Source organism: Polyodon spathula, chromosome 11 (assembly GCF_017654505.1).
Source record: "Polyodon spathula isolate WHYD16114869_AA chromosome 11, ASM1765450v1, whole genome shotgun sequence".
NCBI classification, from domain to species: Eukaryota; Metazoa; Chordata; class Actinopteri; order Acipenseriformes; family Polyodontidae; genus Polyodon; species Polyodon spathula.
In genome coordinates this window covers 38,220,398-38,238,362 of record NC_054544.1, presented here as the reverse complement: position 1 = coordinate 38,238,362, position 17,965 = coordinate 38,220,398, and the positions used below count along the sequence as shown (strand labels likewise).

The 17,965-nt window shown below is 35.8% G+C and overlaps 1 protein-coding gene across 1 annotated transcript in view; it reads left to right on the top strand.

Moving 5' to 3' along the window:
- Positions 1–17,965, top strand: part of LOC121323479 (PEX5-related protein-like) — an 80,714-nt gene that overhangs the window by 53,907 nt on the left and 8,842 nt on the right. Inside the window, exon 7 of the mRNA XM_041264563.1 lies at positions 6,154–6,249. Coding sequence (XP_041120497.1) covers positions 6,154–6,249 — 96 coding nt within the window. The remainder of the gene's footprint in view (positions 1–6,153; positions 6,250–17,965) is intronic.

Below are 17,965 nucleotides of genomic sequence, written 5' to 3'. Positions count from 1 at the left end.
GAGCTGAGAAGCTTTAAAAGCCACTGACTTGCATGGAATTCTGTAAAGGTTCAATTTTAAATAATGTTAGCAATGGATTTCTACAGAGTATGATTCATTTTTAAAGTTATCTAACTTTACATGAAATGTTTCTAACTGCATTCCAACAACATAATGGTTTGACTGGATTACAAAAATCTTGAAGAAAGAAAGAAAGAAAGAAAGAAAGAAAGAAAGAAAGAAAGAATTCAGGATAATGTGCTCTCAAAGGTGCCCTCTTCTTTTATAATGTGTTTGGTTTATATTTGTAAGTTATCTGATAACTGCAACGGTCAATGTATTCCAGCTGTAATGCAATTTTACATTCCTCATAAAAATGCATTCAAAATCAGAGCACCTGTACATTTGGGAATGACCAAAAAATAAAAAATTAGCAGCAGTTCCAATTGAAAACAAAGGACTTAGCACAACTTTGATTTACAGTAGTCTTTTGTTGAGAAAAAAAACCCTAAAAAGCCATTTTAAATTGAGTAGAATGGATTTAATTATTCTGAAGATGAGCAAAATGAATTAACAGAAATGCTGCAACCAACCTCTCGAAAAGGTTATGTCAGGCACGTTTTGTTTATTACTTTAAACCACTTAACTCCAAAGATCACTTGGCTCTCATTCTCTTGATTTGATTATATGAATATTTGCTGGTGTGTTTGTTCTACTGCTGACCCACTGCTTTACTACTAAAATAACAGAACTATGTGGAACGTGAATCGACTGCCTCCTCCACCGGGGCTAGACTTTGCTTTACACCTGCTATCGAGAGACTCAGCTGGCTGCAAGTGGCAGTTTTAATATATATATATATATATATATATATATATATATATATATATATATATATATATATATATATATATATCAAAGCAAGTCAGGTTTGTGATTATAGAGAAGCACAAATCTAGGGTACAAAACCATTTCAAAGGCATTGAACATCCCTCAGAGCTCAATGTAGTCCATCGTACAGAAGTGGGAAAAATACAAAACTACCACCACACTGCCTAGATCAGGCTGCCCCTGTAAACTTAGTTGCCAAACAAGAAGGGCACTTCTTAGGGAAGCTACTGTGAGGCCAACTGTGACTCTGAATGAGTTACAGAAGTCAATGGCTGCAATGGTCGATGATGTTCATGTATCATCAATCTCCAAGGCATTCCACAGAAAGGGCCTTTATGGGAGAGTGGCAAGGAAGAAGCCCTGGCTGAAAAAAAAAACATGTCCTTGCTGGAAAGAGTTCGCAAAACGTCACATAGAAGATACAGCAGTTTTGTGGCAGAACGTCTTGTTGTCTGTTGACTAAAGTGGAACTTTTTGGCCTGCTAAGCGGTATGTGTGGTGCAAATCAAATACTGCACACCAGCCAGATAACACCATCCCTACCCTAACGTATGGCGGTGGTTGCATAATGATATGGGGATGCTTTTCAACAGCAGGGACTGGCAATATTGGCAGGATTGATGGGAGGATGAATGGTGCACAATACAGAGAAATCCTGGATAAAAATCTGCGCCCCTCTGCCAAAAAACTCAAACTGCTGAAGAAGTTTGTCTTTCAACAGGACAATGATCCAAAGCACACTGCCAGAGCAACACTGAAGTGGCTTTAAATGAAGAAAATAAAGGTCCTTGAGTGGGCCCAGTCAGAGTCATGATCTTAATCCCATTAAAAATCTGTGGCAAGACCTCAAAGTTGCTGTCCATCACCATCCCCCAACTAACTTGACACAGCTTGAGCAATTTTGCAAGGAGGAATGGGCAAATATTGCTCCATCACTGTGTGCAAAGTTAATAGAGATTTATCCGAAAAGTCTACTGGCTGTAATAGCTGCCAGAGTTGGTTCAACGAAGTATGGACCCAGGGGGATGAATACTTAAATGATGACATTTCAGTTTTTTAATTTTTATTATGTTATTGTTTACTATTTTCTTTCTTTTTGGGGGGACGATGAAGAAGAATGTGCATGAAAATCCCAGGCTGAGACTCTTAAATGTGAAAAAAGGAATGGGGGCTGAATACTTTTTCAAGCACTGTATGCATATATATATATATATATATATATATATATATATATATATATATATATATATATATATATATATATATATATATATATATATATATATATATATATATATATATATATATATATGCGCATATATATATATATATATATATATATATATATATATATATATATATATATATATATATATATATATATATATATATATATATATATATATATATATATATATATATATATATATATATATATATATAGTTAATGTTATTGTTATTGTTGTTGACTAAATATCCTTGCTGGCACATCTTCAGTGCACATGCGGTATCCCGCTTGTCTGTGTTGTGCAGCAGCTAAGTAAAAGAAAAAAAAAACAACAGCAGGCCTTGTCCTCCGCAGGCTGTATGTTTCTAGACCTGCTGTAGAATAGACCTCGCTGGCTGACCTGGTGTGTGACTACACGCGGTTAGGGTAGGCACTGCTGCTTCAGTTGCCCCCCAGTGCTTCGATGCCTCGGTGCACGCTCAGCCCTTGGTACTTTGATGCCTCGGTACGCATGGTGCTCGGGGCCTTCGGTACGATAGCAGCACAGTGAGCACAGTACCCGCTGCTCAGTACACGCGGAGCTAGCTCCACTCGGTGCACCCGGTGCGCATAGCATAGCACTTGGCGCACACAGTGCTTGGAGCACTAACAACCATGACGAGTGTTCCATTTTACACTTGCACGTCCTGAAAGGCGAATATACTGCCCAGCAACAAACACCCGCTCTGCGTGTGGTGCCTGGGGGTCCAATACGCCACAGAGGCCATGGGAAGAGGGGACTTCTAGGCAGGCATATCTTATACCTAATGTTGAAACTCACAGTTTTTCACAATTTTGGGAGTCTCACGGCCTTGCAATGGATTCTCACGTTGTTTGCATCATGTTGTTTGCTGTATCATGTATAAACCCTTTATACATGATACAGCAGTAAATCCAATACAACTGTCCAACTTTATTATTTCATTTTGTGGGAGTCGGGGGGAGGGGTCACCATGAAGAGGTGTACATTACCATTCTATATTCCTGTAGCTGCTACACAAACTCCCCCCTTACTCCAACAATAGAATTGCCTTGTTGTCTCAAACTGACGGTTTGTACGGTTTTTACTTTTAACATGTTATTACTCGGAGAGAGTTGAAGGAGAGGCTGTCAGACTGACACTGCCTCATTCACGCAGAAATTACCACAGAAATAAAAGAGAAATGGACATCAGTGAGAATTAAATTAAATTAAAATTAAATTAAATTAAAAAAAAAAATAGAATGTTCTTTATGATGCCAGTGTCAGTGGTTGTAAAGATACTAAAAAGAAAGACGCCATATGGTAAGAAATAACAATTTTTTTGTATGTACTCGTGCTCTATTCATGTCCTTTGCTTCGCTCCCGGTGTGCATAGCTCTTAAGTCTAGGTACGTGGCGTAGTTGTCAGCCATGTGCAAAAATCTTGATCTGTCACCAGCACCCCCCCCCCACCCCCAAAGGGGGGAGTAAACACACACCCCCCTCCACCCCAAATCTAGTGGTCTAGGTTAAAGTTTTTCATCAATCCCAGCGTTTCTCAGCAGGGGTCTCACTGGTATGAACATTTAGGGGTTGACATGACTGAAAATGTCACAAACATTTACTTGTGCGCACTAAAGGGAGTTTTATGTGTGTCAATAGGCAAAATGAATCTGAACATTTTAGTGTCCCAGTTAATGTAACCAGACATGGTATTGAGTCAGTAGGGCAAACATGAAACATGATGGATCTGCCTTGGTAGTGCAAAAATAAAAACAATATCATGTAAAGCCGTGACCTGATGTAGGCTGTATTGGTAAAGCCTTATCATGAAAGGAAATTGCGGTCTTATTCACACTAATGTTTTTTGAATAAGGCCTCATGACCCTTTCACCTTATTTGTTGTTTATTTTTCCATCACGGGCTGATTTGTGCCTTCAGGATGCTTGCATCAGTTCCCTTGTGTCAGAGAGCAGCATCAGGATTCAGGCTCTTGCACACCCAAAATGTGTACTTGAATATATTGCAAAGTGTTGGTGTGCCACGACACAAAAGGAAACACCCAGAACTTGCTGCTCTATTTCTAAAAACTCTATGTAACGTTTCCTAACACTAGCAGATTTCTCTATGAGCAAACAAAAACGAATGTGTATATTAAGGGGACCAGTGTGGCTAACCACTTATGAAATTCATTGTTCTATAGGGACTCCTACAATTTTATATATATATAATATAAATTACGTATGGACACAACATATGTTTAAATAGACCCATACACAATTATAAAAAGTAATGTTAAAAAGGCAGAGGCACTAGAGTTATAGAGAAATAATTAGAAATATATGCCAGTGAAGAAAAACATAAATTTACAGGGCCAGCCCTGTAGGAAATCTAGATATTACTATTACAAACAGTAATAAAGGAAATCCATTTCAATATGTGTGAGTTAGTTAGATTATAAGGTCTTTTGTTGTACAGTACCAGTATGCTTTATTAGGAACGCGGCTTCTGATTTCTCTTGCAGTTGTAAATGAGTAGTTTCCCCTCAGTGCAGAGCCTTATGAAAGGAAATCGTTCCGTCTCTATGAATCTCTATGAGTCTCACATTAAACAACTTTGTTAACTTGTTGATCTGAGGACAGTGCCTCCGTGGAGCACTTTTTTTAGCTTTGTTTTTTCAGGACAGTACAATACAGTACAAGAGGTTACAGGCATTATAATTACAGATAATGAATTGGGTTATTAACTGGTCATTTGATTACTGTTATCCCTTCCTGCGCCTCTAATTTAATACAACTGACTCCAGTGTCTTGAATGCAGTCCTGTTTAGGAAGCATTTGTCTCACTACAGTCGAATCTACTTGTAACACACTCTTCAGGGAGTACAGCATTGGTCACATATAGACTGTTGACCTTTAATTTCCGAGTCCCTGACTATAATAAACACTGATTAAAGGCAGTGCCTAGAACATTGTTATTTCTATTTTATTGTCAAATATTTATTTTCTGTGTTTCAAATAATCACAATAATCACCTAAACTATTTAAATTTTGAGCAGCTCGATGAAAATTTCTTGAAAATATCCCCTTCGACCAGTTGCTTCAGCATTTGCCTTGTGTTTCATAAGCTTGATTGACATACATTATTAACTGGCAAATATGTACCATGTTTACTCAGAGTCTGAACAATAAAGACTCCTTATTGTTTACAATGGTTGTAGACTTTGCACTAATGTATGTTTCACATGTATGGCAGCGCATTATACATTTAGTGCTTGGTCAATTCTACAAGCAAAGCCAGTGTTTTAATTAAGGTCAACCACGTGTGTATAGCAAATACAATTTAGCATAATTAATTAATCTTCTAAATCTTAATCTTTACTAAACCTCATGTGACTGTTATTTTTTTTAATCAATAAGCCTAAAAGCATTGATTGGACCCCATGACCCTAAGTTAAGAACTGTTATTTAATTACTTTAAGAAGAATATTGTTTCTGCATTTGAATAACCAACCTCATGTATTGTAAACCCTAGACCCCTTTTGCATGAAGCCTTTTTTCCAGTGAAAGAAACTCAAATTTAGGTGACATAAGTTTTAACAGAATATATAGTATGGCACAATTAGCAGCCAGTTAATGATTAAATTGATATAGGGATATTAACTAAAATGAAGTATACATGAAAAAGGGGGTTTACAGCATCTGCACAATACTGATGTACACCTAAGAAAACAAAAAACAAGAAAATAATACCATGTTTCTAAATCAATATACCCCAGTCAAGTAAACACCTGCTACATTTAATATGGGCTGAAATAAAGTGTCTTTGATAGATTCCCAGAAAAGCTTCTTTTTGCATGGAAAGCCTTCATGCTCTTATTGGCTGTGATTGCTGGTTGATTGGTAACCTTTGAGAAGCAATTGTGTGTGATGTGAATTGTTCAGTGCTATAAACAGTCTTGATGTGTAGGGAAGGGATACACTAACTTTTCCAACAAGTTAAAGAAAAAAATTGACCTTGCGGGCGTTCTTGTGTGCGTGTGATTTTTTTAATAGGGTCAACTAGGCAAGGAGCATCGCCGGGGAAGCTCGATCCTGACCCGAAATCATTCCCTGGAAGAAGAATTTGAAAGAGCAAAGGCAGCTGTAGAGGTAGGAAGAGCACTACAGCGCAGAAGTACCGGGCTGTTTGTGTCATTAAGAAGCACTTCACATTCTAGATGTTTAACTATACCAGTAAATACAGCATGGGAAATGCTTCCGGATGAAGTGAATCTATCCCATTTACTTACACGGCAGGTGCTCTTAGCGCTCCAATTATCATATGCTTGTATTAATCAGTATATGTGTTATACACAATCTATGTGTTGACAAAATCTGTGCATAGCGATCAATTTCCAAAATAACGTATTAAATCCTGTTTCATGTTGTACACTGCCAGAACCCAGAAACCTGATGCAGATATTAGTCTCAGTGTTTGACTGCTTCATGTTTACTATTTTCTTATATTTTTTTACTTCAGAATGTATGATTTGTATTTGAAGTTATGGATCATATATAGCTCTTCAAACTAATTTTCTGTAAATTGTCCAAATGTACAAATAATTACAGCACTATTCAGTGTGGTTACATCCTTACAGTACAAGAATTCAGTGAGTTTTTTTTTTTTCTGAAAACATATGGAATATTATTATTGGATTACCTGCTCCAAGTCAAATTGATAGACTATTTAGCAATTCTGATAATTGGTTGCAGCACTAAAAACATCCAGTAACAAAGCACCAGAGGATTTGACAGCACAAGCTTGAGGGTTAGGTTTTAGCTATTAGTTCCAATTACAGTAATCCCAATTGTGATCTTATCAGATGACCCTTGATTATCCTTAACAAGTTCAGCACCAGTAATCACATTTCTGCTAGATAATGAGAAGAGGATATTAAAAGGATCCAGGTCCCGTTCTTGGGAGTTGTTGCATTGAGTTTCATTGTACTGTCATGTTACTTCCTTAGCAGCTTACTATATCATTTTCAAGCATAGTGTGGATGATGACATACTAATTATGGCATACATGTATTGTACTGCTGTTCTCCTGCTGGAAATAAATGAATAAATAACCTCATTTACTAGTTTACTGCAGTAAACCATAGTAAATAGCATAAAAAGTTTGGTAAAATATAGTATAGTGAACGCATTTTAAAAAACATGCACGCTTAAGAACAGAGAAGCATGCTAAAATTGCTATGGTCCCCATGGTAAACTTTTACAATGGGTGTGCTTTTCTTTAGAGTAACAACAGACTTGTTTTCCCTGAAGCTTTGTTTTTTTATGCTAAGACTGGTGGGCGTGCCACTGTGGATAATATCATAATAAACTGAAATGAAAACAAATACAATGCTACACTGTGTATTTGGAAAGAAACAAAGAACTATGAACGACGATACTGTACTTTTCAGAGAAGTAATTCTTTAAATGCTGTTGCTCGTATCATGTGACCACTTGGCAGAGAGAAGCAGCGCCTATAAATAGTGATACATTTAAATGCACACAGACAAGAAGAAGATTGATCGTTAATAGAAACTCATCAGGACCCGTGCCATAGCTTGTAAACCAAGCTGAGTTCAGCATTTACCTTGCTCTGGTCTGCTGAATATTGTTGCTCTGTGTTTTACAGCAAGAAAGATGTGGTCACACTGTATTTCAAAGGGAACTTTTAACTGTTAACAACTAGCTTGTTTACATGTTAAAAACTGTTGTTTATTTTGTGTAACTAGTTAGTTATCTATATATATTATTATATATATATATATATATATATATATATATATATATATATATATATTGATATTGATTTGATTATATGAATATTTGCTGGTGTGTTTGTTCTACTGCCGACCCACTGCTTTACTACAAAAATAACAGAACTGTGTGGGACGTGAATCGACTGCCTCCTCCACCGGGGCTAGACTCTGCTTTATACCTGCTATCGAGCGACTCAGCTGGCTGCAAGTGGCAGTTTTAATATATATATATATATATATATATAAAAAAGGGTGTCTTGGCGGTTTGGTATTGTGTTGGAACAAGTACTGATCCTTCCTGCCTGTTATCCAATCACAGGTTTAGTTTTTGACCGGAAACAGTATGATAGTACAATAGAGAATGCTGATGTGAGTTACAGTAGTCGATTGCTTGTAGGCTTATGGTTCGGACATGGATACACCTGCTGTAACGTACTGTGATTTTGCCATCCTGTCTGATAATAAACATCGGTTCATCATTGCAATTACTCTCTTATCGTGTGGATGTATTTCACCCTCACCTCAGTTACATAGCAAAAGCAAATGCACAACTATATATATGTATTCTGACCGTTTCAGCCGGAGTCCGTGTTGTTCTTTCAAACAGGTGTCTGTCTCTTTAATTATTACACGACACAATGGAAGTGCTCTTTAAACACCGTGGCGTACGTTTATTAGCAAACTGATGTTTCAAACAAACAAAAACACAAAACAAAACCTAGCCCTTCTTTAGGCGCTAACTAAACTGGTTAATAGTAGTTCTAGCTAATGCAGGGCAGGGTAAGCCTGTTCCCCTGTTTAAATTAATTCCATAAATCACCTAATCCAAATCACATTCTAGCACTTTTGTCAGAACCCGTACCTTTGTTTCGTTAACAGAAAACTCTTTCTTTGTCCGACACACCTTTCCACTGTTCAGTTTCTTTTCTCTCTCTCTCCCTTGAACACACCAACTGAAAACCTTTTTAACCCCAACTTGATCACTGGCATCTGATCAGCATTTGCCCATTAACTATACAATTAAGCAATTGTTACATTAACTATACAATTAAGCAATTGTTACATTTGTCATCATACAATGTGTGTGGCTATCCCCAGGGTCCAAAAGCCTCCAAATTGACGTTTGGTACATACACATCATCACAATATATATATATGTCACCAGTAACAGAAACCGGTCTGACAACACACTCCGGTAGATCCTTTATATATTTAGAACAGTTCAATAAGGTGAAATACTCGGCATCTCATTAAAACCAATCTTTATTGATATCCATTTGTTTTAATAAGCATAGAGCAACGTGTTTTGACACACCTGGATCTTCATCAGGTTACAAACTATCAACATAGATAGATAGATAGAGTGAGTGAGTGAGTGAGTGAGTAGTGAGTGAGTGAGTGAGTGAGTAGTGGCCGAATGCTTCTGTTGTTTGGATTTGATGTGTATATTAAATCAAACCACTGTAACTGAAAATTTTGGAAAATTGTCAAAATAGACAAATTAGTAATTGTCTAACTTAATTGATGACTATAATAGGCCACACATGCAATTCATTTAAAATAGTAAGAGAAATGAAACACATAGCCATACATAATAAAATGCGCAAGATTTTTTAGAACTACTAATTAATGTGCTTGATACCATTTGTTAAACATCACTACTGCAACATCTTTAAAAGTGCTTTAAAGCACACTAACTCCATTTAAAAGATGTGATCGGCTTAGAGTCGGTGTAGATAGGGATCTGATAATATGTTTACGCAGTCTAAACACATCCCCACCCTTGCTTAGTATAATTGTGTGCATGGCTCTTGCAGTAGTGTAGTTTTGATGAACTGGTTGTAATTTATGAAGTTCAAATTAGCATGAGGTTAACTAGCACCCTGCCGTTTAACACTGATCTCATTCCTAAGCTCCTTTAGCTGCAGTATGAATTTTCAGCCCCTATGAGAATTGGATAGCCTGGTATGCTTCTTTAATTACTGATATCAATTTCATATAAAACCACTTTGAAATTGATTTAAACAGAAATTAGTTTAAAACACTTTGAAAACCTATAAAGATATATTGTCTGGAGAGAAAATATACGTTTCAACTTACGAAAATGAAACATTGCCTTTTCATTAAAAAGAGAAGCATCTATTACTGGCGACCCAGAAGAAAGCCATCGGGTTATTTATTTATTTATTTATTTATTTATTTATTAGCAGACACCCTTATCCAGGGCGACTTACAGTTGTTGCAAAATATCACAGTAAAAAGTATCACATTGCAATATATCACATTACACAATATCCTATTACAGATAAGAGCAGTTATAAAGCACAGTAAAATCAGTACATAGTAAGATCAAATACAAATAAGAGCAAAATAAAGAATACAGTAAATAATTACATTTAACAGCGAATTCAACTAAGAGCAGTAAACTTATAGTAAGATTGTTATTAGAGTAAATTCCATTAAGAGCAAGTAGTAAGTAAGAAAAATGGATAAGAACAATTTCAAATAAGAGCAATTACAAAGAACTAAATTAAAATCAAGTACAAGATACAGAAAATAGTTATAATTAAGAGTAGCAGTAGAATACGGCAAAATACAGAGCAGTTCAGTTCAGCAGTTCAAGCATTTCGAAATGGCAATTAATTGAGATAGAGGAAGGGGGAAGGGGGAGGCTGAGAAGGGAGGAGAAGGTAGAGAAACATTTAGGGGGATTGTTAATAGAAGACTGAATGATAGAGTGGAAGCAGGAGGTGAAAGTAGAGGAGAAGGAAGAGAGGAGTGAGCGACAGCCTAAAGGAAATGTGCAATAGCTTCAAAATGCTGACTTAGGTGCAACAAAACCATATAGATTGAGAAGCATTTTTTTACTAGAGAGGTAGAAAAAAGAAAATGATTTACACTTTTAATGTAACATTCAATATGTGTTCATGAGTTCAAATCCTGTTTTTGAATCTAGTTAATCCAGCAACAGTATATTGATATACCTCATCTTGAATATTGTGTGCAGTTCTGGTCACCTCGCTATAAAAAAGATATTGCTGCTCTAGAAAGAGTGCAAAGAAGAGCGACCAGAATTATTCCGGCTTAAAAGGCATGTCATATGCAGACAGGCTAAAAGAATTGAATCTGTTCAGTCTTGAACAAAGAAGACTACGTGGCGACCTAATTCAAGCATTCAAAATTCTAAAAGGTATTGACAGTGTCGACCCAAGGGACTTTTTCAGCCTGAAAAAAGAAACAAGGACCAGGGGTCACAAATGGAGTTTAGAAAAAGGGGCATTCAGAACAGAAAATAGGAGACACTTTTTTACACAGAGAATTGTGAGGGTCTGGAATCAACTCCCCAGTAATGTTGTTGAAGCTGACACCCTGGGATCCTTCAAGAAGCTGCTTGATGAGATTTTGGGATCAATAAGCTACTAACAACCAAACGAGCAAGATGGGCCGAATGGCCTCCTCTCGTTTGTAAACTTTCTTATGTTCTTATGATATGCTCTTTGATATGTGTACAAATGAAATCAAAACACATTTTCAGTTTTTCAAAAACGATCCAGATTCTTGTGTGCATGTAACCTCACAGATCGCAGTCCTCCTTGGATGTCCTCACAAAATGTGAAACACTCCTAATGAATGATTTAATTACAGTCGGTAAGTGATGTCATTCATTGGCAGCTTTATAGTTTTTATATCGAATTAATGTACTAAAACAACAAGACATCTGAAAGCAATGCTATAATGAACAGTACAAAAAGCTACTAAAAACCATATAATCATATAACAATGCCTCACGTGGTTGAATGTTTATGACTATACAGTACCATAGTACACCATGGGGAACTAATACACAATATACATATGCTAAACTTCTGATTTTCAATGTTTTACTATGACTTTTCTACTCTCCTTTAGGAATTCAGTTGATACCTGTTAAGCCATTCGTGTATCTCACTCACACCTGAGAAATGTGTTAATCCTTCATTTTTCATTTACAAGCAGGACGTACAAACCAGATTGCAACATCTTAATAACAGCTAATATTTATTAAAACTATAATGAAAAGTATTTTATGCTGGATACACTTTATTACAATCGTTATGCGTAACTGTATTTATATAAAGTTGAATCACTTCTGCATTTAAATGAAAAAAGTAAGACTTGGGATTTAAAAGCCTGTAAATGAATTTGGTTTGACTATTGACGTGTTTTTCAGTTGCACTAATGTAATATGCTTGGTTGCATGCCATCTTCTCCCTTGCCACTTTGGGTTTTACCATCAGCTGTGCCTTAACAAATACTGTATATGATGCTTGTGTATGGTATGCTTTGATTACACTATTATTACATGTGGTTGCATAGTATTTCCTAATTGCATTGTAAAAACACTACAGTCCATGGGTAATTACAGTGTAATTACGTAAAAATAATAACACATGTAATTAATTACAGTCATGAGTAACTGTGTTATTAATTAATGGCACTCAATGTAAAAGTAGAAAAAAGTGCCACAGCCCTTCTAAAAGTTTACCATAGTAAAAGTGTAGTCTCTAATATATCATAGTGAAAGCATGGTAAAGCATTGGTAAGCACTGTAAAGAATAATGAGGTAGGGTAAAGCATATTCATAAACATGGCAAACCAGGGTAAACTATAGTAGATGCATAGTGCACCCATGGGAAAAGCATGGTAAAATTGCAAAAATGATGGGCAAAAATACAGTGGTAAACTTTTATAAGGGAAGACACCGATAATACTTAAACAAATGAACATAACAACTGACAACTGTGCCCTCAAGTGACATTCCCTGTCATTCTGTCAATTCAGAAATTAGTTACATATATACATGGAAATGAAGAGATCACAGTTATTGCTCTGTGCTCTTTGATTGGATGTAATCTACCTTAAATAACGTGTTCTATTTATAACTCTGAATCAAAGCCACAAGTCTCTCATCTACATGGCCACTGCAGGGTCTTGCAAATTAATAGCACTGACTCTTGTCTGTGGTTGCAAGCAGTATCTATGGTAAATGTATGAGTGTTAGGAGATCTGTGGTTTTAGCTGATGCAGCAAGAGTGCCACATGCTAAATATGAGGCTCCATATATTTATATCTCTTTAATGTGGCCTTGTAGTCTGCATGCATTTCAGTAAATATAAAACTGCAGTAAACAGAGTTAATGCCAAACATTGTTTGTGCTATTTGTCATCTCTAGATTGACACTGTCACAGCAGATTCCTGTCATTCATCCAATGTGGTTCTATAATTCTGAGGAGGGCACTTTTCCTTCAAAATGTCACAGCCCACTGTCATACATCAGTTATTTTAATGAACCACTCAGTTTAAGGCATGTACCTGACTTGCCAGTAATACAATTTAATGTATTTCAGTGCATTACATAAGCTGAAGTCGTGATGCTTTTTTCTGGCTTTAATTGCAGCCTCCCAACCCTAACATGCAAATGTGAGCTAATGTAAGCTGATATGTATTGCTTTTTGACAGCTGGAATTTAGTTCCTCTGCAAATGTTAAACTTGTGTAAGTGTGAATTGGGTTCTCAAACAGAGAGCGAGAATATGGAGGGTAATCTTCTCTTCTGAATTTGCACCCATACTTGTAATTTGCAGTGGGACTGCAAAGATTATAAATGGGCACCAAATGCAGCCATGCTTAAAAAAAAAGAGCTTATTCATATTCAATATATGTTAAGGTTCAGCATACATAACTGCTAAAGTGAATTAATGTTAACTTTAATGGGAAAACTCAGCAGGAAATATTACGTTTTTATTATCACATTCAAATTACAAGGCGTTCTTGCAGTGATTTGTAGTGTAGTTTTTAATTATCTTATTACCATTACAGACTAGGGTTAGAGATTTAAAAAAAGAAAAAAAAAAAAAAAAACCTTTATACCATACATACCATACTTTTGTCCTAATATTTTGCATATAAAATATGTATTATTATTACAAGATTCGTGTAAGATTTTTTAAGCATGATGTCAAAAGGTATACCACATGAAATTGAAAATATGTTATATAATAATATAACCGTAAAACCATTAATATTTTTCAATATAAAACTATATTTTATTCCAAATAATATAAAGTAATAAACTATTCACCAGTGTCATAAATGATAATGACTTTGACAGATAACCTAATACAGATCTGCAGATGCTCTTGAAGCATCCCAGCTATTCTCACTCCTCAATTCAACATGTTTTCTGTTGGCACTCTTTCCAGAGCAGCAGTCAGAGCCATATGAAACCAAAGATTGGGGAAAGGGATTATCTTTTACTTCGTAACATCTCTCATGAGAAGATTATGAAATGTTCACAGTACTACATGCTGCATGGGAAGCACTATCAAACAGCTGTTGCCAAACGTTTTGCATCACTTCCAATTTTAGGATTGAGACATTCATTTAAAAACAAACAAACAAACTATAATTTAGATCTTTTATTTAACATCATGTAGTCAAAGAAACTACAAAATGATATTGGGAAAGTCTACCAGAAGCCATAATGGTAGTACAGTATTTCATGTTAGATTTCAAAATGTCATATTTTTTTATTTTTCTTAGTATATGGAAAACTACAAAGTGGTGTCTAATTCAATATGATAATGTAACATTTATTCAGCAGATTTCACTTGACTTTATAAAGCAAAATCAATTAATTCTATAGAGTAATGCTAGACAAAGAAAGGGACAAGTGATACATTTCATTGGACTAACTAAATAATAATTATTCACAAGCTTTCAAGACCTCAAAGGTCTCTTCTTCAGGTGAAAGTAGGAAAGAGAGATTGATGTTTACATTCAAAGGTTGCATCAGAACAAATGCTCCCATGGTACTTACATAGGAGAAACCAAACAACATCTTCAAACAAGGATGAATCTACACAGACACACCATCAGCAACAAAATTACCAGCACTCCTATTGGCAACCATTTTAACATGCCTAACCAATTTCAAAAACACACAAGACAGGAGAACTTGGGAACTTAAATTTATAAAATTCCTGGACTCAAAAAACAAAGGACTCAATCATGATACTGGTTTTCTACCTCATTACAATCTACAGTACTTGTTCATATACATTGCATTAATGTGTATGTATGTGTGTGTTTATATGCATAGATATATATATGTGTGTGTGTGTGTGTGTGTGTGTGTGTGTGTGTATGTATCTATGTGTGTATGACATGCAGCTTTTTTCATTACATTAAAATTGTAGTGATTCAAAATGGGTTCTTTTTGTTAAAGTTCTGAATGTAAACACCAATCTCTCTTTCCTACTTTCACCTGAAGAAGAGACCTTTGAGGTCTTGAAAGCTTGTGAATAATTATTATTTATTTAGTCCAATAAAAGGTATCATCTCTGGACTAATACGGTTACCATTTCATCTATCTACGACTATAGAGTAATGCAAAACTCTTGGCCATAGCTGTATGTTAGTTTATATATAGTTCTTCTGAAACACCTTTACAAACATGTATTTTCAACAATCCCTAGGCTGCAGTATAACAGCAAAAGGGTTGCTTTATATAATCATTTTCCTTTTATTATAAAAAGTATAAAAATATAAACTTCTCCATACGTGAACAGAAAAGCTTATTACCTCATAGCACTGTGTGCCATTTAGACCTTTCAACATGGCAGGTTACAATTCAAAATGATCTGGTTTCTGTGAGTATGGTTTAATTTGATTGTTTATGTGACCCTGTAATATATCTATATGGTCTAAGCAGCTATTACTGCTAGTGCATAAGGTGCATGGGCATGCTTTGGCAGGCTATCGAACAACTCTGGGATATAGAGCAAGCATTCCCAATTTAAACACCTATGGGGGAGTTTCCATGTGGGTTTCTCGAGACATTGTGCTCGAGCCAAATGAAAAATGACCCTATACATTTAGGCTTTTCATTGGCTCAGTTTATTTTACTCAAGAGACCCTCTTTTGACCTGATGTAATGAAAGGGGGGGGGGGGGGGGGGGGGGGGGGGTCGATATGCAAATTAGCCATGCAGAGCGTTCTCGTTATGCATTCGCAGACAGTTCGGGAAAATGGGGTTTCCATGTGTGGTTATTTACAAGTGAAGCGGCGATGCGTGTGCTTGAGAGGATGAGGTTTGTGGCTGAAAAGATCAGCCACAGAGAGGGACAGGGTAAGTCTCATTTATTCGTGAGCATGACTTAAAACACAGGAGATCCACACCCATTTTCACATGAAAACCCGCATTTCACGTGAAAATGTCCAATGCTCCCAATCCAGATATCCTTGGGAGCATACGTGAAAGGTGTCTGGCACACATCTTTATAATCCTATGTCTCTGCCGGTTTTCATCCATGGTAATAGCTGGGTTGGGCAGTTTCATTATATACCTCCGGGTTAATGTGTGTGATAAATTAGTTGAAATATTATTCACTACTGACGATATGCCCCCCCACCAATTGACATTTGAAAAACAATTTGGGCAAGTGCAGTAAAACACATTATTAAACAACCAGACACGAGGCATTTACAAATCACAGCTTTATTACATGAGCTTAACACTGTGCTTTAAACAGTTTCACTCAAACAAGATGCTACCTGACAACCATGGATTTTCAGGTGACATTTTCCCCTTATGAGATTAATTCTATCAGGTAAAACTGTTATGGTAGGTCACCAGATTAGTCTGCCAAGATACAGATTATTACAATACCTGGATACAGTTTATAGTACATTACCTGTGATAACATAAAAAAAAAAAAATCTAATTATTTTACATTTAAGTGTGAATTAATACTTAAAAATGGTTAGCCTCTGAAACTGAAATGTATTTATTGAAATGTATTCATCCAAATATTATCTAAATGAAATATTATTTTATTTAGCATTTATTGTACAATAAAAAATTAAATGTGGTCATATGGAGAAAGACTAGTTTTCTTTTTATGGTAAAAATATATATTTATATCACACTAGAAATGTTCAACCAGAAAATTACAGGAAGGTGCTTTTAATTATTACCAGGGATAATAAACAGTGTTGATGAATAATTTTTTCTGAAACACACACAAGTGGAAGGCACTTAATGATAATGCACTTTCTCTTGTGAATCTAATGTACATGGTTACATTTTATTATGTTGTTCACATAACCTCTTGATTGATAACCACAATTTTTTTTTTCTAGAAATACAGTCTATATTAACATTAATTAGATTAGGAAACTTGATTGAGGGAAAGTTAATATCCTTGATTTTCTGAAATCCAGACAGACAGATTAGCCCTTTATATAAGAATAATTTCTAGGCAAATGTATAGTATCCAGTAAAAAATTATTTCCACTGATACAGTAATGCAGAGTAGTGGTGTTCTTTATTAAAACATAATTGAGGATCAGTTAGGTTCTGAGCAGCTGGAAATATACTGATCAGAGCTACAGTAGAGTTGTGTGACTTTTTATCAAAGTGTAGACACAATGGCAGATGTAAAAAGCCTTCCCTTGCTCTTTTTATAGAAAGTGTGGTAAATGGCGTTAGTTGAACCCATGGAGACAACGAGTCTCCTCTCTGATGTCAGTGTGGCTGCTCTAGTTGTTTCAATACAGAACTAGTAGGATTGGATACAGTGAAGCTATAAGCACACAGGTTGTTTTATTGTATCTTTAGCCTGTATATAATTACTATAACTACTATGAGCTATGCTCGTGAAAGTTAATGCTGTATGCGTCTTATTGCAGTGAGCAGAAATGTATTTACAAAATGACCTCATCATCAATATGTAAAATTCAATCTAATAATCTGTTGTTGTGAAAGCTACCACATGATTATATTTGCTGTTTTTTCAGGGTTTTATATAACAGTCTGCATGCATTTTATCACTTTTCTGAAAATGTGCTGAGACGTTCTTAGAAGTGCTCAAATTGCACAGAATGGCTGTGTGCTCTCTGCTGTGTGTTTGCTTAGTCCTAGTCTATGGCACAGCACTGAAGCACACTTACAAAACCTGCCCAGAGAACACAGAATAAGGAATTGCCCCTTATTATTGTGTTTGATCGGTAATGTACATCAGTTAAAAC